The 26,981-nt window shown below is 35.9% G+C and overlaps 1 protein-coding gene across 6 annotated transcripts; it reads left to right on the forward strand.

Moving 5' to 3' along the window:
• Nucleotides 1-25,644, forward strand: LOC6051477 (protein Wnt-2). Of its 6 annotated transcripts, none has more exons than XM_038256940.1 (8): nucleotides 1-133; nucleotides 12,152-12,320; nucleotides 20,666-20,820; nucleotides 20,903-20,965; nucleotides 24,401-24,540; nucleotides 24,606-24,740; nucleotides 24,962-25,161; nucleotides 25,231-25,534. In XM_038256940.1, the coding sequence occupies exons 2-8, from the start codon at nucleotides 12,175-12,177 to the stop codon at nucleotides 25,532-25,534; spliced, it is 1,143 nt and encodes a 380-aa protein (XP_038112868.1). In that variant the 5' UTR covers nucleotides 1-133; nucleotides 12,152-12,174. The 6 variants fall into 6 exon arrangements, with proteins under 6 accessions (XP_038112868.1, XP_038112864.1, XP_038112865.1 ...); XM_038256936.1 differs by having other exon boundaries at nucleotides 23-133; nucleotides 11,417-12,320; XM_038256937.1 differs by having other exon boundaries at nucleotides 23-133; nucleotides 11,683-12,320.
• Nucleotides 25,645-26,981: the final 1,337 nt, after the last annotated feature.

Consider the following 26,981-nt stretch of genomic DNA (forward strand, 5'->3'; position numbering starts at 1 on the left):
CTTGCCTCAGTTTACCGTCGTCAATCAAGCCGCAAGGAGTATACTTTCGTTGCGCTGCTCTCGGATGCGTTCGCGCGCGCGGTTCGTGATCGTGGCCCCGTCGAAATCTTCCTCGCTCTCTCTCTCCCGCGTGGTAATCATTACGTTCTTGTGTGTGTTTGTGTGTGTGTGTGTCTACTTCTTCTGGGTTAAGCTTAGTGGTTGGCCGGTATCATCACGATGCCGTCAGGCATCATTGACTTCTATCAACATGGTATTGCCGGCAGCAACAGAGCCGCTTCCTATAAATCTTCCTGTCCCCCGGACCACCGTGTTTTTAGAAGTTTTGGGTTCGGTGATGCGTTCACTTTTTTTTTGCTCTGCTCTGCCCTACTGTTGAAAGGGGCATTTCACGTTATAATGTGTTTTCATCGTCCTGCTACTTTAATGCTCTGAAGAGGACTGAGTCCAACTATCTCGGATGTTATCTCGTCTTTTTTATATTTTATTTTAATTTGATATTTTATCACAACGCAAGCATCTTGGGAGGATGGTCCCACGAAGAAGGAAGAGATGAATTAGCGTGCAAACAAAGATGATACGGAGTGTGGAAGGCGCTGCTTAACAAGTTCAAGGAGTAAAATGAGATTTAAATGTTAACCATAAAAAAACATCTTGTTCGTGAGGTGTTGAGTTGATGTTTTATTAGTGTTGATTACAATGCCACAAAGTGGGAACTAGAAGTGGCGCTTGGTGTTGTGAATAACGAAGCTGGAATCAATCAAATGAGTGAATTAGTGGATGATTTCCAAAAAAGTGTACGTGTTATTTCAATTTAGAAAAAAATACAGATGTGACTAAATACTCTTAAGTGTATCGTGAAAAATAATAACATTGATCATAATTTCTCGAATCCCAACTTATATTCTCGATACAGTACAAGTCGATGCTTGTGTGCTCTCTTATACTAACTGACATTTTGGTGGTTACGAGAAAATCGATTTTTTAACTTTGAATTACTGTTTCTGGGAAACTATGCGACAAACAATTGTCCTAATAATTTTAAAGTATGCTCCTGACATAATTTAAAAACATGGTAAAATATGAAAACTTTTGAAATGCAAAAAAAAAATTGGCAGAGAAATAACGAAAAAAAAATCATGCTTGCAATTAGCACAAGTGTGTCTTGAACAGTGATTTGTATGAGTTAGCACAAACGTGCACAGGGCGAATTTTGCAGTTGAGCTAAAATGCTTCTTCGATGGCAGAGTCGTGTATACTTCCAACGTGGCACTTGGTACAAAAGTGCGTAGAGTCATTTTATTGTAAAAATAGTAGTTATTTGTTGTTTCAATGTTTTTGCGCAGTAACTTTGAATTGTTGCTAGCTTGGGAACATTTTTCTCAACAATACTTTTTTAATAGACTTGTTTATCAATGAATTTATTGTGAAAATTGCAATTTATGAGAGCAACTACCGTTAAAACTTGATTTTTATGAAGAAAAACTTAGTGAAGTGTGAGGATTCATAAATATAAGTATGATAATCCATGAAATAGCTTCGATAAGACCAACTATGACGAAAACCGAATAGTTCTACGCTTACAAACAGAAGAAAATGATTTTGTAAAAACTTTGAGCTAGTTTATTTTATTTCCATCATGTCATACGACCTTTTAAGAAATGCAAGATATCCAGGACACAAACCATAGAACTGTTATGGTAGATTGCAGTTAGAACAAGTGTGTCTCTTGCAATGAATTCTTAGTTTGTATCGGATAGAACAAAAGTGCTCCAACAAAAATCAATACTTAGTCTTTGAACATGGACGACCCCTACAGTTGTGCTAGGTGTGCACAACTACGTGAATGATGTTGTTACGTGTTTTTTTTGGTTTGGACGGTCCCTGCAGTTGTGCTAAGTTTGCACAACTTCTTGAAGGATGTTTGTGTTGGATATTTGGGTTAGGTTTAGTGTGCCGTTGGATAGTGGATGTTGTTGTTACGTAGTTTTTTTTTTTGATTGGACGACCCCTGTAGTTGTGCTAAGTGTGCACAACTACTTAAAATTGATTTAAATTGGATTTTTGAGTTAGGCTAACTGTGATATTGATTAGTGGCTGATTTTGTTACGTAGTTTTTTTTTGGATTGAACGACCCCTGCAGTTGTGCTAAATGTGCACAACAAGAGTTCCCAAATGAACCGGTTAGGCTAGGTTCACCTATTGCTTCGGCTTAAACCTCCCTTTGTGGTTCAATCCTGGTTCAGTGAACCATAAACCATTCGTTACACCGCAACATTCGTTACACCGTAGTATGGATACACCGTAATATTCTTTACAACGCATCATTCGTTACACCGTAACATTCGTTACACCGTAACATTCGTTACACCGTAAAATTCGTTACACCGTAACATTCGTTACACCGTAGTGTGGTTACACCGTAACATTCGTTACACCGTAACATTCGTCACACCGCATCATTCGTTACACCGTAACATTCATTACACCGTAAAATTCGTTACACCGTAAAATTCGTTACACCGTATCATTCGTTACACCGTAACAATCGTTACACCGTAGTGTGGTTACACCGTAACATTCGTCACACCGCATCATTCGTTACACCGTAACATTCATTACACCGTATAATTCGTTACACCGTAACATTCGTTACACCGTAACATTCGTTATACCGTATCATTCGTTACACCGTAACATTCATTACACCGTATCATTCGTTACACCGTAACATTCACTACATCGTATCATTCGTTACACCGTAACATTCGTTACACCGTAACATTCGTTACACCGTAACATTCGTCACACCGCATCATTCGTTACACCGTAACATTCATTACATCGTATAATTCGTTACACCGTAACATTCGTTACACCGCATCATTCGTTACACCGTAACATTCATTACACCGTATCATTCGTTACACCGTAACATTCGTTACACCGTAACATTCGTCACACCATAACATTCGTTACACCGTAACATTCGTTACACCGTAACATTCGTTACACCGTAACATTCGTTACACCGTAACATTCGTTACACCGTAACATTCGTTACACCGTAACATTCGTTACACCGTAACATTCGTTACAACGCAGTATGGTTACACCGTAGTATGGTTACACCGTAAAATTGTTATACCGCAACATTCGTTGCATCGTAGCATTTTACACCGTGACATTCGTTACACCGTAATACACCGCAATTAAAGCATTTGTTAAGTCGTTGTGCACACTTAGCACAACTGCAGGGGTCATCCATTAAAACTACGTAACAATAAAATCCACTAATAATTCTCACACTTAGCCTAACCCAAATATCCAATTTAAAACATTGTTAAGTCGTTGTGCACACTTAGAACAACTGCAGGGGTCATCCAATCCAAAAACTACGTAACAATAACATCCACCTACCAATGTCATACTTAGGGGTCATCCAATTTAAAAAAAAAACTCTGCCGCTAAATAACTGTTTGACACACTTCGTCTAACTTACAACTTCTTCACGTATCCAAATGTGCACACTTGTGCTAATTGCCTTCCAAAATAGTGCTCCATAATATTGCTCAAACTAGTAAGGACACCTGGCAATTTACCATAATATTATAGTGTAATCGTATTTTTATGGATTTGCGTGTTTTCAAAAGGTCAAGTCATGATGAAAAATAAGAGAGCACATCCATGATGCGTTCGAAAATGTCAGTTAGTACAAATGGTTGCAGGGCGATATCTCCGCGTAGGAAACGAATTTTTCAGCTCTCTTAGAAGCGTTTTGCAGGGAATTTAATTAGCTAAAAGATGTCATCATTAACTCATTTTGGCCCAAAAGTCAGTTAGTACATCAGAGCACAGAGGCATCGAAGTGTCTAAATTGCTTAAATAACACGCTGTACCTCATCCATAGCCAAATGGACCAAATTAGAACTCTTCAATAACGATTCTTGTTGAGAGCATTCCATGATGTTACTCGAAAAAGGGCGCTAATTATATGTTTAGTAGCGAAACATTTCCCACACCATCATACCCGTCGGAATTTGTTCCTAGTCAATCATCAGATCTTTCAATCAGTTTGAAGGGTAATAATTTAGCATCAACAGAAAGCTCATATTTTGGTGTATGTACAGCATACAAAAAAAAAGATGTTTGAAGGAGGGTTTGATGAGTCGGGATATTAAATAATGTTAGGACTCGAAATAAGTATAATCATTTAAGCGGTGTGATTTACCCAGAGTAATAGAGTTCATTTTTTTACGATTTATGAAAGTTATAAAAGATTAATTTTCCGTCCTTTAAAAAGATTTTGTTATCAAATTTGAGAACGTTTCAACAAAATATAAATTCAACCATAGTTATATTACGTTATGAAAGAATCTTCATGAAAATGTTTTATTTTTAAATTCACACTCATGTATCATATGAAACACAACAATTTTAGAGGTCATTTTGATTCATTCAAATACATACATTTATTCAAGTACCATCTTAAAAAAAAGATAATTGAGCGAATGTGTGAGAGTGAGTAACTAAGATTGACGGAGAGTAACTAAGATTTTATTAAATTATTAAAACCTATCTATTGGGTTGCCATTGTCATTTTGACTCTTTTTCAATCTACAAGCACAACGTTAAGGCATTACAATTAACAGGTAAATTGTTTCTCCTTACCTCTCACATGACAAACAATGCTTTGTGGAATTTGGGAAAGAGATGAAAAGACTAACAGAGTCTGATGGCCAGCTCAAATTTCGTCTGAACGCTTGTTAAAACAACGATTATGCTGGTGAATGATTATTATTATTATTAGAATGAAGGCGGAACGACAAGAGCTTCTGCTTCAGCTGCAGACGATCTGGACCGTTTGCGTACAACGAAGAATAATCCCAGACGTTTCCCAGTTTCGTCGCTCCAAAACATCAGGATGGCAGACAAGTCTTTTGATAGCACATGTTTGCTTGCAGCATCCAATCCTAATGAAAGCTGGTTGGGCAGGATTTCACTGATAGTTATATCTCCAAACTGTAGGAATCCGGCTGAGATTCGTTGATGATTTTTTAATGACCCATCAGTGGTCTGGTATGAATATTTTGACACGCCTAATAATGGTTCGAATATAGAGCAAATGAAAATGACGGCCTATAAATTATAACATTAATACGATTTTGGCAAATTGCTTACTCAGCTCGGCCAACACAGAGTTTCAGAAAATGAGGGTCATCGGACATATTAAGATTGGGACACACAAGATACTGGCGTTCATATTAATGGCTTCACAGCACGAAAGAGACAAGCTGGGGGCACAAAGATGTCTTAATAATAGCTTGTTGTGCTTTTAGACAAGAGGTGTAGCACTTTGTTAACACTATAAAAATGTAATAAAATAACCAAAACTGGAACGTCGTGCTGATTCTAGCATCTCGTTAACAATGATTAGTTTTGAGTAACCTAATGAAAATTCGCCTAAACTAATATAGTCTTTCGTACGCTTAGAATCTTGAGCAGATATTAGTTTCGTTTACCTTATACTAAATGTGTCGAAAGCTTTGATTTATAGCTCACATATTTGATTTATCAATTTTGCTTCACCACGCATTCCTTATTCAAAGTGATTTAAATACACGAAAAATACATTTGAGCAATTCTCTACGAAATCGGTCTTTTTTCTTCAATTTTAATTTTTGTATTTTTTAATCCGACTGAAACTTTTTTGGTGCCTTCGGTATGCCCAAAGAAGCCATTTTGCATCATTAGTTTGTCCATATAATTTTCCATACAAATTTGGCAGCTGTCCATACAAAATGGTGTATGAAAATTCAAAAATCTGTATCTTTTGAAGGAATTTTTGATCGATTTGGTGTCTTCGGCAAAGTTGTAGGTATGGATACGGACTACACTGGAAAAAATAATACACGGTTAAAAAATTTGATGATTTTTTATTTAACTTTTATCACTAAAACTTGATTTACAAAAACACTATTTTTAATTTTTTTATTTTTTGATATGTTTTAGAGGACATAAAATGCCAACTTTTCAGAAATTTCAGGTTGTGCAAAAATCATTGACCGAGTTATGAATTTTTAATCAATACTGATTTTTCAAAAAATCGAAATTTTGGTCGTAAAATTTTTCAACTTCATTTTCGATGTAAAATCAAATTTGCAATCAAAAAGTACTTTAGTGAAATTTTGATAAAGTGCACCGTTTTCAAGTTATAGCCATATTTAAGTGACTTTTTGAAAATAGTCGCAGTTTTTATTTTTAAAATTAGTGCACATGTTTGCCCAGTTTTGAAAAAAATATTTTTGAAAAGCTGAGAAAATTCTCTATATTTTGCTTATTCGGACTTTGTTGATACGACCTTTAGTTGCTGAGATATTGCAATGCAAAGGTTTAAAAACAGGAAAATTGATGTTTTCTAAGTTTCACCCAAACAACCCACCATTTTCTATCGTCAATATCTCAGCAACTAATGGTCCGATTTTCAATGTTAATATATGAAACAATTGTGAAATTTTCCGATCTTTTCGAAAAATATTTTCAAAATTTTCAAATCAAGACTAACATTTTAAAAGGGCGTAATATTGAATGTTTGGCCTTTTGAAATGTTAGTCTTGATTTGAAAATTTTGAAAATATTTTTTTCGAAAAGATCGGAAAATTTCACAAATGTTTCATATATTAACATTGAAAATCGGACCATTAGTTGCTAAGATATTGACGATAGAAAATGGTGGGTTGTTTGGGTGAGACTTAGAAATCATCAATTTTCCTGTTTTTAAACATTTGCATTGCAATATCTCAGCAACTAAAGGTCGTATCAACAAAGTCCGAATAAGCAAAATATAGAGAATTTTCTCAGCTTTTCAAAAATATTTTTTTCAAAACTGTGCACTAATTTTAAAAAATGAAAAACTGCGACTATTTTCAAAAAAGTCACTTAAATATGGCTATAACTTGAAAACGGTGCACTTTATCAAAATTTCAGTAAAGTACTTTTTGATTGCAAATTTGATTTTACATCGAAAAATGAAGTTGAAAAATTTTTACGACCAAAATTTCGATTTTTGAAAAATCAGTATTGATTAAAAAATTCATAACTCGGTCAATGATTTTTTGCACAACCTGGAAATTTCTGAAAAGTTGGCATTTTATGTCCTCTAAAACATATCAAAAAATAAAAAAAATTAAAAATAGTGTTTTTTTGTAAATCAAGATTTAGTGACAAAAAGTTAAATAAAAAAATCACCAAATTTTTTTTACCGTGTATTATTTTTTTCTAGTGTAGTCCGTATCCATACCTACAACTTTGCCGAAGACACCAAATCGATCAAAAAATTCCTTCAAAAGATACAGATTTTTGAATTTTCATACATCATTTTTGTATGGACAGCTGCCAAATTTGTATGGAAAATTATATGGACAAACTAATGATGCAAAATGGCTTCTTTGGGCATACCGAAGGCACCAAAAAAGTTTCAGTCGGATTAAAAAATACAAAAAAAATCGAATGACCGAAATCCTAGAGAACTGCTCATTTGAGTTGTTTAAAATGCATGCATACTAGGGTACATTATTGTTAGGCTGATTTGTTTCACCTTGCCGAAAAAAAGTGTTTAATCACTCATGAATGTTTGACATACCAAATAGCGATGAATAAATCGGAAATTGTACTGTGAATCTATTTCACATTTCCATAAGAAATAATGGGAAGTTCATGATGATATAAACAATGGGATCATCTAAAAAAAGCAGCCGTTTAAATTGTCCGAACATGCATTTATTTATTCAATTTTAAATCATTTGATTTAGCAAAAAAAAAAAAACAATTAAGAACTGGGCGAACGGAGTTTGAATTTGACTCATACCGATACTCCGAATTTGATTTGTGAATTGGCTTTAATCCACAAAAGTTAATGTTATTCGTTATGTTCGCTTATGGGCACATAGGCCCCTGTTGCAAACATTTAAAAACCCTTATTTGGAAATCGGAACAAACCTTATTTAAAACGTCTGAAACATTTATTAATTCATAAAAAAAATCAAAGTTTGTAAATTGCATGCATTGCACATAAGATGCCTAGGTACTTTTCAAAAAAAAAAAAAATGCGAAAGAAAAAACATTTAATCAACATATTTGTATACACTAGGATGTAACAAAACCACACTTTTTTGCGGCCATTTCAGGGGATGATCCCCTAGGTGTACTGAGTCAGAATACCAAATATGAGCCCGATTGGTTGCAACAGGACCTGGCGCTCCGGATTTAAAGTTTAAATGGGATTTAACCCATCAAATCGGTGGGTTTTGGTTATTGCCATTTTTGAGTCCTTCAACGATTTTTGGATTTTTCAAAAACCTCATTAGCGTATAGTTTGTGTTCCAGGGTACAACTTTGCCGAAGACTGCGAAGAGATTTGTCCGCTCTGAAAAATGGTACAGAATTTACAAAATCTTTTCTCTTGTTTTTCTGAGAACGTAAAACATGTTCTGGCAACACTCGCTTTTGAGGCGCGCTTTCGGCAAACTATGCAACGCATGCTACGGTGCGTCGCGACAGGTCGCGATGTGGTGGCATGTATTTATCCAAGCGTCGTGTTGTTGTTTTTGTTGTTGTGATTTTTGAGAACTAAAGATCTTATGGAACTGCAAGAAGCTCTCTGGTTGAGCCTCAGGGTTCTGTTGGATGCCCAGGCAGAACCGATTCTAAACCTTGCTCGATTGTCAACTAACTCGGCTTTCTTGAAAGCGCTATATTACGCACGGATGTTGTGTGCATTTTGAATATTCCGTATTCCGGAAGATATTTCGAGAGACACGCATTTTGATGAGAGTTTCCACTCGCTTTGTAATCAATCAAAGAGTTATGGCAAATTGGCAAATTAATGTATTTCATTGACAACATAAGTAAATACTATTTTCATACAGCAGAGTTCTCTGGCTAGATATTTTGCGAATTCATTAGACACCAATTGCACTATGTTCGAGCATAGGTTCGCTAACATGTCCCCCAGCACCAAAACTGGTCGAGACGAAAAAGATCCACACGGGTCAATGGCTGGTCCAGGTGGGTTTAGAACTAAATCCTGCGAGTCACTGCCAAATAGAATACAGGAATCTACGACAAATTTAAATAGCAGCACCGGTGATCGAATCCACCGGCACCATCGAAAACATAAGCACAACATCCAAATTTTCTTTCCATGCGTCAAACTTTGACCGTTGTACGCTGGATGTTTTCTCGCTGCTATAGTTACGACGCCTGGCTCTGGATGCGCACGTTCAAAGAAAGTGTTGCCAATACTTATCAAACAAATTAATGGCAAAAAGTTTTTTTATTTTCAAATCATTGTACAAGCAGTACTAATTATCAAATCTCTTCACAGTCTTCGGCAAAGTTGTGCCCTGAAACTCTAACTATCAGCTCATGAGGTTTTTGAAAAATCCAAAAATCGTTGAAGGACTCAAAAATGGCAATAACCAAAACCCACCGATTTTACGGGTTAAATCCCATTTAAACTTTAAATCCGGAGCGCCAGGTCCTGTCGCAACCAATCGGGCTCATATTTGGGATTCTGACTCAGTACACCTAGGGGATCATCCCCTGAAATGCCCGCAAAAAAGTGTGGTTTTGTTACATCCTAGTATACACTTCATCCTACTATGCTTTAATAAAATGCTTGATACGAAGAGCTTCATCATTCTCCGGTTCCAGCAAGATGATCAACGGATAGTTCACGATTATGGCTGCAACAAAAAATGCAATTGCCATAAATCTAGCAACGCAAATTGTAGAGATTTCTGCTGCGAGACCTCTGCTCCAGGCGGTTAATAAGTTAACGACAGGATTATTGTGCTCTTACCAAGCGTAAAATTACCATCCCGGGCTTGGAATGATTTGTTTTTGCATGTGCAGCATTTACATAAACATTCTACCCTGTCGGCTACCATTATAAAAACAACTTGTCAAAGCGCTCCGGGGCAGAGATGAGCAGTGGAGTGGTGTGTGCTATGTTGCAGGCAGATGTGGTCAAGATTCATTCAGAAAATGTTACTGTCTTAATATCGACGCATTGAGTGCTAAGACGAAAATTTATCTCTTTATGTCAACAAGCGGTCATAAAATTTGGGATGAATATTTTTGCATAAATTGATATGCATTACCCGTACATTTTTTAAAACAAGAATTTAACTACCTTGACATAATATTCATCAAACTTATAAATAACTAATGCGTTCAACAGGTAATCGTGTAGTTCAAGCATTTGTGATGATATTTTGGAAATTTTCGCATTTGAATTTTGTTCTTAATTTTGATTTTGTTTGGATGAAACTTTGTGTTTTCCCAGTTGACCCCGGATTTCTTTTTTATAAATCTTGGCATTGGCAAACTCACACTAATCAAGTTGAATCATTAAACTCAAAATTGTCTTAAAATTTAATAATTCTTCTTTCCAATGAAGATTCTTTTATTCTTTTGGACGGATTTAAGATCGAAACCCGTATAGAGGCGCATTAAATTAAAGTTTTCGAAATGATCACTGGAAAATTTTAAATTACTTCATTTAATCAATGGTCACAAAGAAAATTAACTGCAGAACTCGATGTGAAATTTTAATATCATTGTGCACAGAGAATCGGCTCAAAAATTAAATTTTTGACCTTACTTTCAAGTTTTTTTTTTACTTTAGGAGACTTATTTTTATTTTTATCGTGAAGCTTTAATTTTCAGTTGAACTTATTCGTATTTTATCAATACATTTTAACGACCCGCGGGTCATTTGTGGTCCCTGTTGCAAGTTTCTGCTCATTTCTAGGCATCCGAAGGTTATGTGTGGTGAGTCACCCATAACCTCTTTTACGCAAATGGACGACTTTTTACTTCCGCATCCGATAGAAGGCGTAATCAGGCAAATCTCATCTCGAAAAATGCCACCGGATCCGTCTAGGATTGAACCCAGGCCTGCTGGGGTAAGATGCTTCCACGCTTACCACCAAGCTTACCACTAAACCACCGCGCCGGACCCGGCTTAATAATAATTTATAATAATTTTTATATTTCGTGAAAAGTCAAATAAATAATATTATATGCAATAAATTGAAACTTGAAAATTAATATAGGTGCAATTCAACTGCAATGACTCTAGCAATATAATAATATATAGAATAAACGATCATCGTTTGAATAGCTCGGAGTTTTCCGATGGATTGAAGTCCAACAAAACTTACTATGTAGGTGTGTGAAGGTTATACACAGTACAGCGTAGACAGCGCTAATTATCTTTCAGCAGAATAATGTGTCAATTTATCTTGTGATATCAATCATCTTGAATATGGCAATAAATAACAGCAAAAATTGCAGCTCGTTGATCTTATTTTGAACGTGTGCTGCCAGCTTGACAAATATCTTCCAACAGGTATGGGTACCGTGGTGATGAAATATGCAAAACGATGCCTTTCCATCTTCCATATCAGCGGCTTCGGTAGCGGAATGATTGATGCCAGACACTTGTCAGACTGCAACGATGCCCGGAAGCTATGTAATATTTAAGAAAAAAAAACCCACAAGGAGATTAAATCAATGAACACCGTCATTTATCTGACTGGTTTCCTTTTTGGAACAATTTGTTGTTATTAAGCCATTTGTCAAAGTTTATGGAAGCACAAAACAGAATAATTTCAGTTCAAAGTATCGGCATCAATTACTAACGAGAACAACTTCATTTTGCAATAAAACATATGCGAGAAACTTGAAAGCAAACCACGTGTGGAAAAAATGTCGATAATCTAAATTGATCGCGTCTTTTGACAAGGAAATTAATGATCTAGACAACGATTATCACAGTTCGTACGGATCCATCCTCGTGCTCGGCATCGGAAGGCCAGTGTTAATGGGTTACGTTTAAGGCATCGTGGTGTTATTTTATGAGCTTATAATTGTTCACTGATTGAGTGCGACGAGGGAAGAGAGTGTTGAATCGCTAAAAGATTACAGAAATTTGCATAAGTCGCCATCTGCCTCTCATCTCTCATCCGAATCTATGAGTGTGTGGATATAACTTGAAACTGAAGCTGATCGGCGAAGAGAGTGGATCGAACGGCTGGCTTAGTTTGGTGACGGAAGCTTCGTTTATGACCGTCTGTTTTGCCAGCATCCATCGCCTTAGGATGATTGATGAGAAGCATAACACGTTTCCACATACGGGTCATATCTTATTGCCATGATTTGGACTTTCAACGGGACCATGATTCACTGCTGCGGACTAAAATGAACATCTTTTTACGGATCATCTTCACGATACTAATGTTCACAAAAGTACGGTAAGTACAATAATTCAGAGTTGGTTTTGGGAGCATTTATTTTTATTATAGCATACCCTAAGATTTTCACATAGGCACAACATGCATTGAAAATGTTGTTGTTGTACATTTCAATAAGGAGACATTTGTCACGAATTGAAAATGATTCCATTAGAAATGTGCACTATGGGCCATCCCCATACAAACAGGTGGCTAGGCCATATTTTTTTTATGCTTGAACTATTTTTCGAACAGCTTTAGTTTATTTTAAGCTATTTTAATGAAATGCGTTTGTTTCCATGGTTTTTATTTTTTTTTAATAGTTATGTTGTTTAAAATATTTTTTTATGTTTTAAAAGCATTATATGAGATATAAAACGTCGTTCTGATTTTATTGTAATCGAAAAGTCCCCCAGAGCCTCACACACGAGGTACTGAGGTTTTGCTTACTGAGCATTAATCGAGCTACTTGCTTTAATCGCGGCGAGGTAAACGAAGTTTAGCTTTGTTCGCAGTTTGGATAACTGTTGTCGGCTGTGATGATGATGTTGTGCGGAAAGCAATTTCCGTAACTTATATAACTAAATCTACCGACTGTACGGATTTTTTCCTTACCGTACGGATTTTCGACCATCTTCGCGGAGACCGGAATTTTTATGTTTCGCATAATACGGGTTTTTACGGAATTTTTAACAACTTTAAAAAAAATCATTGCTTTTTTTATTTGGCTAAAGCTTTCCTTGATCAGACATTTTTATTTGACAGTCAAAACGACTTTAAAATCGAAATAACTTGTTCAGTTTTCCGGGGTATCCTCAGTTCAAAATTGATTATCAACAATTGGTTTTTTTAATTCCTTACAAAACATATTTATTCAATAAAAGATCCAAAGGATTTCTAAAGCTTGTAAAAACCTGTGAACATTTGAATTAACAAATCTATAGTTTTTTTAAGACCTTTAAGCTATTTTGTTTAATATGTTTATAGGATCTTTTCAATAAAACTCTAAAAATGTTGTTTTTGTGTTGTTGTTGATTTTATTAAGGGAACTTTAACCCTATGGGTCATTTGCTCCCGTACAAACTCTAAAAATGTTTTCGTGAAAACACTTAGAATGATATTGTTTGTAAAAAAACAGATTTGGCATTTCATAAACTTTTAAACGTTTAAATATAAGAACATAAAAATGTGATCCGGTTTATTTTGTGATTATTTTCAAACGTGCAACGTACTTGAGCAATTCTCTACCAAAACCGGAAATGGATTTTATTTGGCTCAAACTTTGTGGGGGCCTTCCCTATGACCAAATAAACTATTTGGTGTGATTGGTTCATCCATACAAGTCTCCATACAATTTTGGCTGCTGTCCATACAAAAATGTTATGTAAATATTCAAACAGCTGTAACTTTTGAGTGAATTTTCTGATCAATTTGGTGTCTTCGGCAGAGTTGTAGGTATTGTTGAGGACTTTTGAGAAAAAAATAGGTACACGGAAAAAAAAATTTGCAGATTTTTTAATCAACTTTTTTTTCACTAAAACTCAATTTCCCAAAATAAGTTTTTTCGAGATTTTTTGATATGTTTTAGGGGATAAAAATCCGCAACTTTTGAACCATAGAGAAACATGGTCAAAAAATCAACGCCGAGTTATGCATTTTTGAAAAAATAGTGATTTTTGGAAAAAATCGAAGTTTCATGCAAAAACAAGTTTGACATTACTTTTTAATGCTAAATTGAATTTGCAATCGAAAAGTACTTTACATATTTTTTGATAAAGGGCTCCGTTTTCAAGATATAGCCACCGAAAGTTTGATTTTAGCGAAATATTTGCAGTTTTTCAATTTTTAAAAATAGTGACCATTTCTAATTTTTTTTTAAAGTTCAGAAAATTTGCTATAAAATTGTCTAAGAGACATTGAAGATTGGACCTCGGGTTGCTGAGATAGAGCCTCTTTAAGAAAAAGAAACACGAAAATTGAAGTTTTCTTAATCGCACCAAAACAACCCACCATTTTCTAATGACCATATCTCAGCAAATAATGGTCCGATTTTTAATTTTAATACATGAAAAATTCGTGAAATTTTCCGATTTTTTCGAAAAAAAATATTATGAAATTTTTTAAATCAAGACTAGCATTTTAAATGGGCGTAATATTCAATGTTTGGTTACAGCTATTTGAATATTTACATACCATTTTTCTATGGACAGCAGCCAAAATTGTATGGAGACTTGTATGGGTAAACCAATGACGCAAAATAGCTTATAATAAAAAAAAAATAAAAATGGTCGAAATCGGCCGATTTCGTAGAGAGTTGCTCACTTATGACTGCTTTGTTAGCAAAGTGAAATTTTAAGTTGCAAAATCGACATAGTTTTAAATTTTTATTTCCCAAATTCCAAATTTCAACGCCGCCTTGCTAATTTGTCGTACCATAAACCGGGGTGACATTGATAGGATTTCAATTTATTATTGGAATATTTTCCATATTTACCAGTTGTAAAGTTTTTTTTCAAGACTATTATTTTCAAAACATGTACTAAGGTATGCCACACAAGGTCCATGCACTATTTTTGAAAAAAAGTTTTTTCAATGATGTTTAAAAAAATATTTGCGTTGAAATAGTAGTTTATGCAACAAGTTGCAAAAAGAGAATTTTTTCAGCACGAGTCGTACATTTATCCAACGAGGTTCACCGAGTTGGATAAATACGAAGAGTGCTGAAAAAATCAAGTTTTGCAACGAGTTCCATACAACATTTTTTGCAATTCCAAAAAACACACACTGATTGAAATTTTATGTCAAATTTTTATGTATTTTGTCAATAAATCGTTTAAATCAAAAAAATGTTGAAAAGTGTTACTTTTCGGAACAAGTGCTGAAAAGTTCAACTTTTCAGCACCCATTTGAGTGCTGAAAAGTAGGACTTTTCAGCATTTATTTTGAAAAGTGTTGCTATTCGATTCTGTTATTTTTGGTACAGAAAAGTAGGCTATTTCGTAGTTCAAGAATGACAGGAAAAGTGAGTAGTTTCACGACGGAATTGCAAAAATTTTATTTTGAAAATCGGGGTGACTATCAACATAGTTTTTCTTGTTAAAACCATATTAAAAGTGTCTAAATTTTTTTGTATAAATTTTACCATCAATAAGGTTGCTGATATAGTTTTTTTTTAAGAAAAATGATGTTTATATTTCGTTATCTAAGTTTATAAGCTTTTCAACAAAAAACATAGAAATTTTAAGCAAAATTGTTAAAAAATTAGAATTTTGCCAAAAATTTGTTATAACTAGTTTTGTTCATAAAATTATAGATTCATATTGCATTTCAAACTGAATTCGATGCTCGAATCATAAGTTATCATATTGTATATGAAACTTGTTCTAATGAAAATGCCTACAAATTTGAAGATTTTTTTGAGTAATGTTTCTCAAACACATAATATTTAATATTTACTAACTTATTTTACCTTCTCCTAGTGGAAAACTGTATAAAGAATCCAAAAATTCATTCCATTTTCTGATTTGAAATCATGTTTATTCAGAAAATCAAGACAATTTGAGAATATTTAAATAATGCTTCTCATCAACATTTTCTAACTTTTTACTCTTTCCATAATTTAATGAAAACTATTTCTTGAAGTACTTTGAACACTCCTCAACCACGGTCAGTACCTTTCCATACCATTCCGTACGTTTTTAATTTGTAGTTATCATTTTGCTTAATGGATCTGGCAACGTATGTTTTGAGCTTGGCAACACTGGTAAGGCAAATGCTCGTTTGGGTACGTCAAACTCGTGTCTGTTTGGGTACGTCAAATTCACTTCGACCAGTCTCCCTATTTAGGATCTCTAATCAAAATCACCCCGGCTATCAAAGTCACCCCGTTTTACGGTACGTCGCTTTTTGGCGTTCCGAGAAAAACGCGTTTTAATGTTTGACCTTGAATAAACAAAAGCAAATGCACGCAATGTATACAATAACAAACACGTTTTGTGTGGTTGATCATTCCGTGCATTGTCCCAAAGTTTGGTTGAATTTGATTGCCGGAGCCCGAGTTTAAATTGGAAATGTTTACGGTAGTCGAGCTCGTTCCTGAGTCAAACGCGTTTTGACCTGAAATCCCTTTGGCCAATTGTCGCACTCACATCAATTTTCTGGCTGTGTCAAGATAGCACGACAAGATTAAAACTTCTTTCATATGGAAAGTGACAAAAATGCACGGAGTTTTTTTAGGTTTATATTAAATATCTCAGGATTGAAATCGAATTTTGGGGATCTGTGAAGGTCAAAAGGTGAGGCATTGTGAGCTGCACAAAATGGCGTTCTTAAAAAAGTTTAAATGTTTAAACTGCTAAAACTCGCAAATCGCGTAAAATCGCTCTTTGAAATTTTAAGACTTGTTAGAATATGATCTGATCTTTCAAATGATCTCAAATTGAGAGAAGGTTATAGCGATCTAAAAAGTACTCGATTACCAAAACTCAAAATAATTAAATTTTTTAAGATAAAGCATGGTTTTAATTTTTTTTCTTTAAATTTTGATAAGAAACGTGCACTAAGTCTTGTGCTATTAATCATGAAATAGCTTGTCTTATTACCATTCTTAACATATCGTCTGCTGTGTGCTATCTTGTGATGATGACGTTTTGCTATGCTTAACAAAAATTACAAGATGCTTTAAGGTGAAGCCGTAGATCATTTTCGAAGAAAATTGATCATCACTATAAAATATTCTGTATTAAATTCAATTTATCGAATTTCAGTACCAAAAGGAATCAGCATGTGCCGGTTGTTGCCTTCTTGAAGCCACTGAAAGAATTTTTGATCTAAATCAAATGTGCTGCTAAATTTATAAAATTTTGTGGCACAGTCATTGACGTCCTACTTGACAATCATTGATTAATGACGATTTCCATAACTTTACAAGGAATGGGATAATCGTTACCAAAAGGAATCAGCATGTGTAGGTTACTATTCTTAACAACTTGTTGAAGGAATTTTGTCGAAATATTGAAAGTGACGCAAAATTTATATCTTTGAACGAAAAATCATCACAATGATGGAAGTCTTCAAGTTAACCCGATTTTGGGAACTCGCTTCCGTTTCCCGGATATCGCAATACACACTTGGGACATTAACCAATTTATCATCAAAATGATCATACACACTTGTGACACTTCATACATGTTGTTGGAAAATTTGGATTTTTTTTCTTGTTTTACAAAAATTTCTAAAGGCAATTTTGAAAATATACTGGTTAAGTCGGTTAAACTAATGATTTAAGCCTGTATCAGTTTGTATGGGAATTCTGTGCACACTTATGACACGTAGTACTATTTTACTTTCGAAACACACTTGTGACACGTGCTTTTCAGATTTTTGTTTACATAATTAACTGTATCTTTTAACTGGTGTAACCAAATTAGTTGAAACTTGGAGCGTTTGTTGAACGATAGTATACGAACCGATTGCTTCAAAAAGTTTGGCTCTATCATTTATAGTTTTGAAAATATTTATCATCAAACTTTAAAAATCGATTTTCTCGAAAAGTACTAAATGGTCGTTGTCACAAGATAGCACACAACAGACGAATTATATAAACATCCTGAAAAAATAAAATCAGTGGCAAATCAGTGGCAAAACTAATAATGCCATTTTTTGCTAAAAAAATAATTGTTTTTACGCTCATTTTTCACTTTGAAAGGGCGTATCTCCGTAACCAACTCCCATAAAGTTTTGAAATTTTGCATTTTTCTTAGTAAGTGTGTTTACCATCGGAAAATAAAACAAAAAATATTTTGAAATGGTGACTTTATTGAAACTTGGCCACCTTGGTGTTGAAGTTGTAAGCATGGCTGACTCTCACCCCAGTTGAGCTGGGTTCGATTACAGTCGACCCCGGTGGCATTTTTTAATCCAGAGGTAGTCGTCTTCCTACCTCGGTTGAGTCGCTGGTCGGCATTTGGACTGACAATCCAAAGTTGATCCAAAGGTGGTCAGTTCGAATCCCGGGATTAATCTCCCATTAGGTGTAAAAAGAGTTTGTATTTCCCTTACTGAATCAAGACACCTATTTTTGAATAGGAATCTCGCAATAGAGAACCCCATGGTAATGGTATAGAACGAACAATTTGAATTTTTTGAATATTTCACCATACATTTTTCGAGAAAGTTTTGAAAATTTTTCTCAGTTTTAAAAATTCAAAATAAATATAAAAAAATCAAAATACAAATGAGTAGGTTTTTACATACAAAATAAAAATTAAATGCGCAAAGCGTGGACGCCAACAATTGATACCATATAACGACGAGCCAGTCTATCAGATACTTTTTTCAAGTACTTATTTACTTTAATCTAAAACATACTACGTTTTAATAAAATAGGCTTGTTTAATGTGAAGTAATTGAATTTTATAAAAAAAAAATCTGTCGAATTGGTGGATAATTTTACCCAACACATATAAGGGAAGGTGGGGCAAGACGACCATATGGAGCAAGAGGAACAATCGCTCGTACGGCCGTAATTTTTACAATTTTGATTATTTATAGTATGAGGAATTGTTGCTAGCAATGCAATTAGTTGAATCTACTACCACATAACCGCCAAAACGACGTAAACGCCACGGGGCATAAGATCAAACGTAGTTTTTTTCAAAACCTTTGTTTTCTTATAATATTTGGAAAGAACAAAATAAGGCTTGGATTCGTTTTAAGGCTCATTTTATCAAAATGCTATTTTTCCTAGATCACTTGTGTCCCTTCCAATGACTTGCACCTGGGTCATTCCATCCCAAGTGACCACGCGTCCAACATCGACCTTCACCAAATCTGCTCATATTTGGCATGGGGGTTGTTTTTGCCCCAAAAACAAAGAATCCCAAGTTTGGTGACATTTGGTCCAACCCCCGCGCCCGTGGCACCCCCCTCTTTTTCTGAGATTTTTGAAAAACCGCATTTAAAACCTAGGTTAAATTTTTTTTTTCGTAAAAATGATCAAGTTTTTAGTAAAATATTATTATTTGATCTAAAAATGGAAAGAAAAGTTCAAAAACATTCTAACTGTTTAACTTTTGAATTTTATCTCGTAGACCCACTTTCATTTATATTTATCGACTCAGCATCAAATTCTGAACAAATGTCTGTGCGTGTGTGGGGATGGGGATGTTCATCAAACATATGCACTTGATTTTCTCGGCTTCGACTGAAAAAAAATGTCCGGATGTGGTCCACTCGGTTCACTTTCAGGTCTAAAACTTAATATTGAAAATTGTACAGTTTCATTCTATCGTTTAAAAGTTATGATAAAAAAGCCACTACAAAAAAGGGTGATTTTCAACATAATCTCAAATGGTCGGGCCTGATCGCCACGAAAAAACTGTGTAGAGGCATGCCATTTTCTTCAAAGTTTGATTTTTTTCACTCATACCATAATTTTATTAGGACCTCTTAGGTTCTGCGATCACGATAGGGGCGATCCATAAACCATGTGGACACTTTAGGGGTGTTGGAATCACTCTATAAATGAGAGGAAGGCACCAACCACCTTGAGGTGAATCAAATAACTTTTTTTATGTTAAAACCCGTACTTTTCAAGGTTCTCTTCACGTCTATGTGGGACATTCAATTCTATCAATTCTTATTGAAAATTTGCATCGGCGCTGGTTCAAGTCAACTGGAAGCCGTAGCATAAATTTATCTTTCACCAGCTCAGATTACATACATATTTTTGCACTGTCTTTCGACTGTATCTCTTTCCTCTATATTATTAAACATAAATATTTACATTTATTACTACTTGTATTATTCCTTCTGGCTTCATTCTGCCTTTCCCATGTCATGAGCTGACTGAGCGTGAGCACACCGTTGTTGGTTGTAGAATGTGTACGCACGGACAAGAGCTCGAACGAAGCATTGATGCCGATGTTTTATGCCGCCACTCTGCAGAACGGCCTTTTGCATGTGGGCTTGTGTTTTGATTTATGGTGTGTCGTAGGTACGAATTCACGCCGGGGCTGTGGCGACCCCGCTGACGAACCGAGTGTGAGCATCTTATTGAATTTAAGACATATCGATAACCGAAGCGCCATGAGCTTCCGACCTTCCAATGTTGAGCCCCTTGAGATGTGGGTTACTGGGAGTTTTTAACACCTTTACTTGTTACGTATCTACTTTTGGCTGATGATAGTTTTAGAATCTCAGAAATCGAACAAAAAGTCAGAAACAGAAAGGTGTAAAATGTAGATACTAAAATTAGTGTTAATTTACTTCCCGTTTTATTTATTTTTTTATTTATAAAAATACTCTTTTCTTTAAAGCGTAGAAACAATAATCCGTAAATTACGTGTTTCTCTCTTTTATTCCAGATTCATTGAAGGTTTCACCTCTTCGGTTCTGTGCTCAAGAATCCCAGGCCTTTCTACTTACCAGAAGCAGCTATGTGTCGAAGCTCCAGATGCTGTAGTGTCGTTGTCAGCGGGTCAGCTGCTTGGTGCTCAAGAATGCCAGGAGCAGTTCAAAGGTAAATGGACAAACCGTGAGAATTACTGTCGAGTCAAACATAATGTCTCCCATGATCTGCTAATATTAGTTAATTTGACTAGGTCATCGCTGGAATTGTACTCAAGTCTGGAAAAAGGACATGTTTGGACACATTGTGATAATAGGTGAGTTGAAGCTTTGAATATATCTCGCTTACTTTTTCAAAAGGTCCTCCCAAGTAACATTTTTAAACCAACTAGCCACCACCTAGTTTTATTGAGGTTTTATGGTAGCTTCTTGAATGTTTTATAGTTTTATTTGGGCATTCACCACAACCAATAAGCAAGAGCTAATTAGTAGGTTCTAACAAGGTTTTATGCCTCAGACATAAAACCTTGTGCCAATAAAAGCTAAATGGCCTTCAATAAGGTTTTATGAAAGAGTCTTGAAAAACCAATGGCAATGTCATGCCAAACGGTTTTATCTCACGCTTTTTTAAAACCAAAAGTGGTTTTAGTTGTCAAGTGACATTAGGCATGCAAAAAGCTTACTTAAAACCATAAGCTCCTGAAAAAGCATTTAACACGGCCAATTAGCAGTGCATAAATATGGCGCTAAATGCGTGATCTGATTGAATTTAATTGGCCGCCATTTTTGTTGCAAAAATTAAAAAAAACTGAAAAATTTGATTTCAATTTGACGAGAATACACATTTGATATGATTAATATAGCGATAGATGTTTAAAAATATTTTGAACATTTTTTTCAAAGAATTGCAATAACATATTTTTTAACATTAAACACTATGATCACAAAATAATGTTTTTTGATGAAGAGAGTTGATTGTTTTTGCCTCTATCTCTCCTACATTTATCAATAAAATTTCAACCGCAGCTGAATTTGAGCCACCAATTGCGAGAAATAAGCTTTCCAATTATTTTGATTACCTCTAGTATCTATTATTTATCATCGCCATTTTTGACAACCATCTTCATAACTTCATTTGGCAGGACGAAAACTTATTTTTGACAAAATAAAACCTATTTGTCATAAGACGTTTGAAGACGTATGAAATGTCATTTTTCTTTAACTCCTGACTAGGTTTTAACAAAGGTTTTATCAAGGCTTTGAGGATGTTGTTAGGATTCAGTTGTAAAGCCTTGAACTCCTATGTATGTTTTATAAATAGTCCGTAACAACCTTTTGCGGAGGTCCTTTTGGGTTTTAAGTGGGGTTTATCAAGGTTCTGGTAGTTTTGAAAAAGTTATCTTGAAATACTCTGTTTGGGTTCCATGACCTAATCAAATAGTGAATTTGAAACAAGAAACAATTGAGGATGGCTTGGCTGTGTATATCAATTTGACCGCGCACTTGACTAAAAATCCAGAGGTCGCAAGAAATTCTTAGAATTTCTTTGAATACGTCAGGGGGCATAGTCAAGTCATTGTAGCACAAAAACGGAACTTTGGTTAATCTCAATGTTTGTAGGGTTTTTACTTCTTAAAAATCTAGACATTTATTTTAAAAACTTCATCATCATCATCCCGGTACGAGAATCGAACTCACGACCTCTGGATTGGAAATCCAGCACGCCGTTAGTCGAAACCCATCCCCTACCGGTCAGTATTCCCAGTGAGCAGATTAACTCTTTGAAGGGATCTGACTTTGCCGAGCCAGACAGGAATCGAACCCATCACCTTCCGCTTACAAGGCGAAACCCATAACCTCAAGGCCACGGAAGCTCGACTATCAATATATAGTCCGGTACGTACTGAATAAAGGCAAAAAACACCCTGCGAAATGCAATGCAAATAATAAAAACGTTTCGTCTTATCGCTGTAAAATCCCTTCAGTTCCGCAACCCATGTCCGCACGAACAACAACCGAACATGGGCTGTGGTAAGTGCGGATACCACGTGGGCGTGAGATTAAGTTAAGCAAATTTGAATTAAAATGCTTCGGGACAAGCCGTGACACCTTGAGTGCAAGCTTGTATCAGGTAACATGCACGCCCCGTTAATTCATTTCGTTGCCTTGTAAAAGGAAGAGTGGTAGTCGATCGCTTTGAATAACACTGTGTTTCGTACGTAATTTACGAATTGTACCCTCAGTCATGCGCAACCACGTTTTATTCGTGTGCTGCAGGTAAGATAGCCATAACAAGCTGACTTCTCCGCAGATAGGAGCCAATTGAGAGGAAAAACGAGCTGGTTTAATTGAATTAACACTCTTCGGGTGAACAACAAGTAAAGTGTTAATTTTGCAGTACTCTGCACCGCCAGAACAGCTTTGTTTCTGACTGGAGTGCGATAAAAATCGTCCTGGCAAATGGCGCGAACTTGCAACTTCAGCAAAAAAAAAGTTGCGGTTTGAGTAAATATTTTTTTATAGTTGTTTCATAACATGAAATAAATTATCGTTGTAGTTAAATTTACCATGGATTATTTTCTTTACATGCTAAAAAAACAATTAACTATTTATCTCATTTTTAAAAATAATAAATGCAACAATCAGGCGAAACGCGATCAAAATAAAGTAATTGATTTTGTCTGTCTGCACAAAACAATCAGGGTCTCTGGATAAAGGCAGCGAATGTGGAAGACATCGTGAAGAGACCACCACGATAGTTTGCCGCGGCAACTGGTGTGTGGTCATATATGAGGGAAACCTGCTTTATTTTCTGGGTAATTGAAGTTTATTTATACGTATAATTGAAAAAAATAAAATGCTGCGTAGGATCCTTTGCAGTGGAACATTTTTGTCATAAGGTTAGCATAATGATAAGTGATCCTTTCTCTTTTCGAACCACTGCTCTGAAATTGTGTTTTTTTTTTCTTCTCTCGAAGATGTGACCCCTCGTACACCTACGCGAATGCCCGCCAGTTAATGATCATATCCAGGGATGGCTTGGCTGAGCACAGCAAACGCATACGATTTTTTTAAAGTAGCAATGCATCATTCATCGATAACTGTGTAAATCGTAATCCACATAGCACCGGGGGATCTTCAAACGCGGTATAATACGCACTCATTAAAGCTTACTTCATCATTCCGTTCAGTGGTGTAGACACATTTGAGTAGTATCGTATAATTCCGTAACAAATGGCTAGAAATAAATTATCGTTGCTTTCCTTCCTCCGGCTGAAACGCATATCTGGGAAGGTGAATTGTTTCTCCACCTTTTGGTCACACTTGCCATCAGAACTCTTGCACGCGATCGACTCAGCTCGACAATAATGTCTCGATATCGATTGGTTCTTAATTTATGGGTTGTGTGCAGGCAACGGTCGCTTTAGAGATGATTTATGCGCGATCTTTTTATCGAATATTCCAAAGAAATAACGTGTTTCGTACTACACATCTTAATACAAATTGTAATAACTGAAGCATTACCCTTGTCTTTACTTTACTAAAATTTTCGTGAAACTTTGTCCTAATGAATTTTCTTCGATATGTTGCTGCGTTTTTAACGCTTCTGCCTCGTAAGCGATAGATCGGGGTTCAAATCCCGAAAAAGTATGAGCCAATTTTTGGTACGGTATTTGTGAATGACCAAACCGATATGATTGTATCTGAAATTCAAAGATGTTTTAAAAAATTATTCGTCCTTCCATCGACAGGTTCACGAGAGGCCGCGTTCACGTACGGAATAACGAGCGCCGGGGCAGTCCACGCGATCACCGCAGCGTGCGCCAAAGGAAACATATCGATGTGCGGTTGCGATTCCAAGCAAAAGTCGCAGTTTTCCACGGAAAGTGACGTAAGGGTCATTTCGCTGGCTACGTTGTAGTACAAAATACTAATTTTGTTCCTTTGTTATTTCAGAACTGGAAATGGGGCGGATGCTCGGCCGACATCGCTTTTGGCATGCGATTTGCAAAGAAGTTTCTCGACGCACGGGAGATCGAAAGTGACGACCGAAGCCTGATGAACCTGCACAACAATCGAGTGGGACGAAAGGTTGGTTCTTTTTTGTGTGCTCAATGAATATTCTCTGGGTTTGCCAGAGTTTATAGATAAATTTAATAATATGTTCAAGAATTAAAACTTAAGCTGATAACTATTTCGATTAAAAACAAATCAACTGCTCGAGTAATTAATTTGCACGATTGTTTTACAACACTGGAAAGCTCCCAGACTGTATTGTCGAATCTATTTTTGTGTTTCACGCTTATTTGCAGATTGTCAAAGTGCTGCTGCGTACGGAGTGCAAGTGTCACGGTGTGAGTGGCTCATGCGCAATGCGCACGTGTTGGAAAAACTTACCCTCTTTCCACACAGTTGGAAACATTATGATGAGGAAGTATCGGAAGGCGAAAATGGTGCAAGCGATACCGGCGGTGGGGAAAGACAACGGCTCGCTGCAGCTGGTTCTGAAACGGTGTGTACCGCCGAATGACACTTTCAGGATAAAGATTGATAACATGACTTGTTTTGTGTATTTTTTTAGGCGTGGAAAACAACAGCATACAGGTGTGAATAGCCAAAAACCAAAGAGGATGGAAATGATCTATTTGCATCCTTCACCAAATTACTGCGAACGGGACATGTCCACGGGAATCTTGGGCACTATTGGGCGCCAATGTAATCGCTCCTCAACCTCGATGGATAAATGTGACTTGCTTTGCTGTGGGAGAGGCTATAACACGCACAATATCGTGAAAAGTTGGCAGTGTAACTGTAAATTCAAATGGTGCTGCACGGTTAGCTGTGACATTTGCACGGAACGCATTGAAGAGTACACGTGCAAATAGTGCGAAAAATTACACCCTTGTTTCAACTCATTTTTTGTAAATATTTATCTATCTATTTTAATCATTCATTTTAAGTATACATTTGTCCCAGACTAAAATCAGTATTATTGCAATGTACTTAATTCATATTGTTTGAAAAATAAATGTTTTGAGTAAAGCTCAACTTTTGATATTTACCGTAGACAAAAACCCACACGCAGAAAAATTAGCTGGGAAAACTTATCGATGAATGAAAGCTTTTCTCCCAGTCCATTGGTAGCACGGCACGGGATCTTGCGCGATGAACGAAGAGCTTTTCATTGATTCTTTTATCATCGTAGCGGAGTGTAGAAGTGAAAATTTCGAGTGGTGCAATAAATCGGTCGAATTACTGTTAAAAGTGCCATAATCTGGCTGGAAGTAGTGAAACGATGATGAAGAACCTACCGCGGCCTGGAATAAGAGGCCAAAACGCACCAAGAGTTCGGTTACGCTAAGAAAGCAGTGGTGAAAAAAAAATTGGGGAGTGTAAAGGGGGCCTTGCAGAGCTGAAAATTTATCTTTCTCGTTCCCCAGTGAAAGAATTGTAAAACAAGGCCAGACAACAGGATGAGAAGAAAAAAGTCCCAGTGAACTACGAAATGCCCCAAATGTGGCCAGTTTTCATTCAGTCCCTCTAGGAAAATTGTGCTAACCAAAGTGAACGACCGTGGATTAGGGCTATTCTTGTGGCAAGGGCCAAGGTAAAGGAAAAAAATGATTGAACCCACACTCTCAATGTTTGAGCGCAGTGAAAATTGTGAGCAGTGTGGAGAATGTTTGCAAAGGTTTTGCTGACTGCTAGATAGTGAAAGTGAAAAACGATGTTATAAATGGTAACATTTTCGTTTTACTTTTATCTAAATTAGAAAATTCAACCGAATGCCAAAACGTTTATCTCTATCGAGATATTTCATAAAAAAATAACATTGTTACATATATCTCATTAAATATTTATCGGGTATGTCGCTGGAAATTTTCTCTTCTTCAAGAGAGGAAAAAACTAGGACTTGCGAGCTGGTGACACACACGCACTTGCACACGTACGGCTCCCCCGTAAAATGTGACACAGTGACATCAACGGAAGGGGGTTACCACGCGCGATGGTTGGTTTTGCTACCAATTTCCACCGTCATCGGTGTTGGTGCAGATAATGTTGTGGACTTACACAGATAAAGCCAAAACATAAGCGTATCGTCACTCGTTGCTTCATTGTGTGTGTACAGCCCGACAATTCAACAACTTTTCCAATTTTTCCTTCCAACTTGTTAATAAATTGAATGGAATTGGTGGTAATAGTTTTACAGTGTTGTTTCATGTAATAAATTGCTTGAAGATCGGTAAGGTACTTAAAAACTGCATTATGCAAAAAGATTTGATTCAAAATATTAAGATAACTTGCAATACTGTAACAGCAAGAATTCTAAAA

This window comes from Culex quinquefasciatus, chromosome 2 (assembly GCF_015732765.1).
Source record: "Culex quinquefasciatus strain JHB chromosome 2, VPISU_Cqui_1.0_pri_paternal, whole genome shotgun sequence".
Classification (NCBI taxonomy): Eukaryota; Metazoa; Arthropoda; class Insecta; order Diptera; family Culicidae; genus Culex; species Culex quinquefasciatus.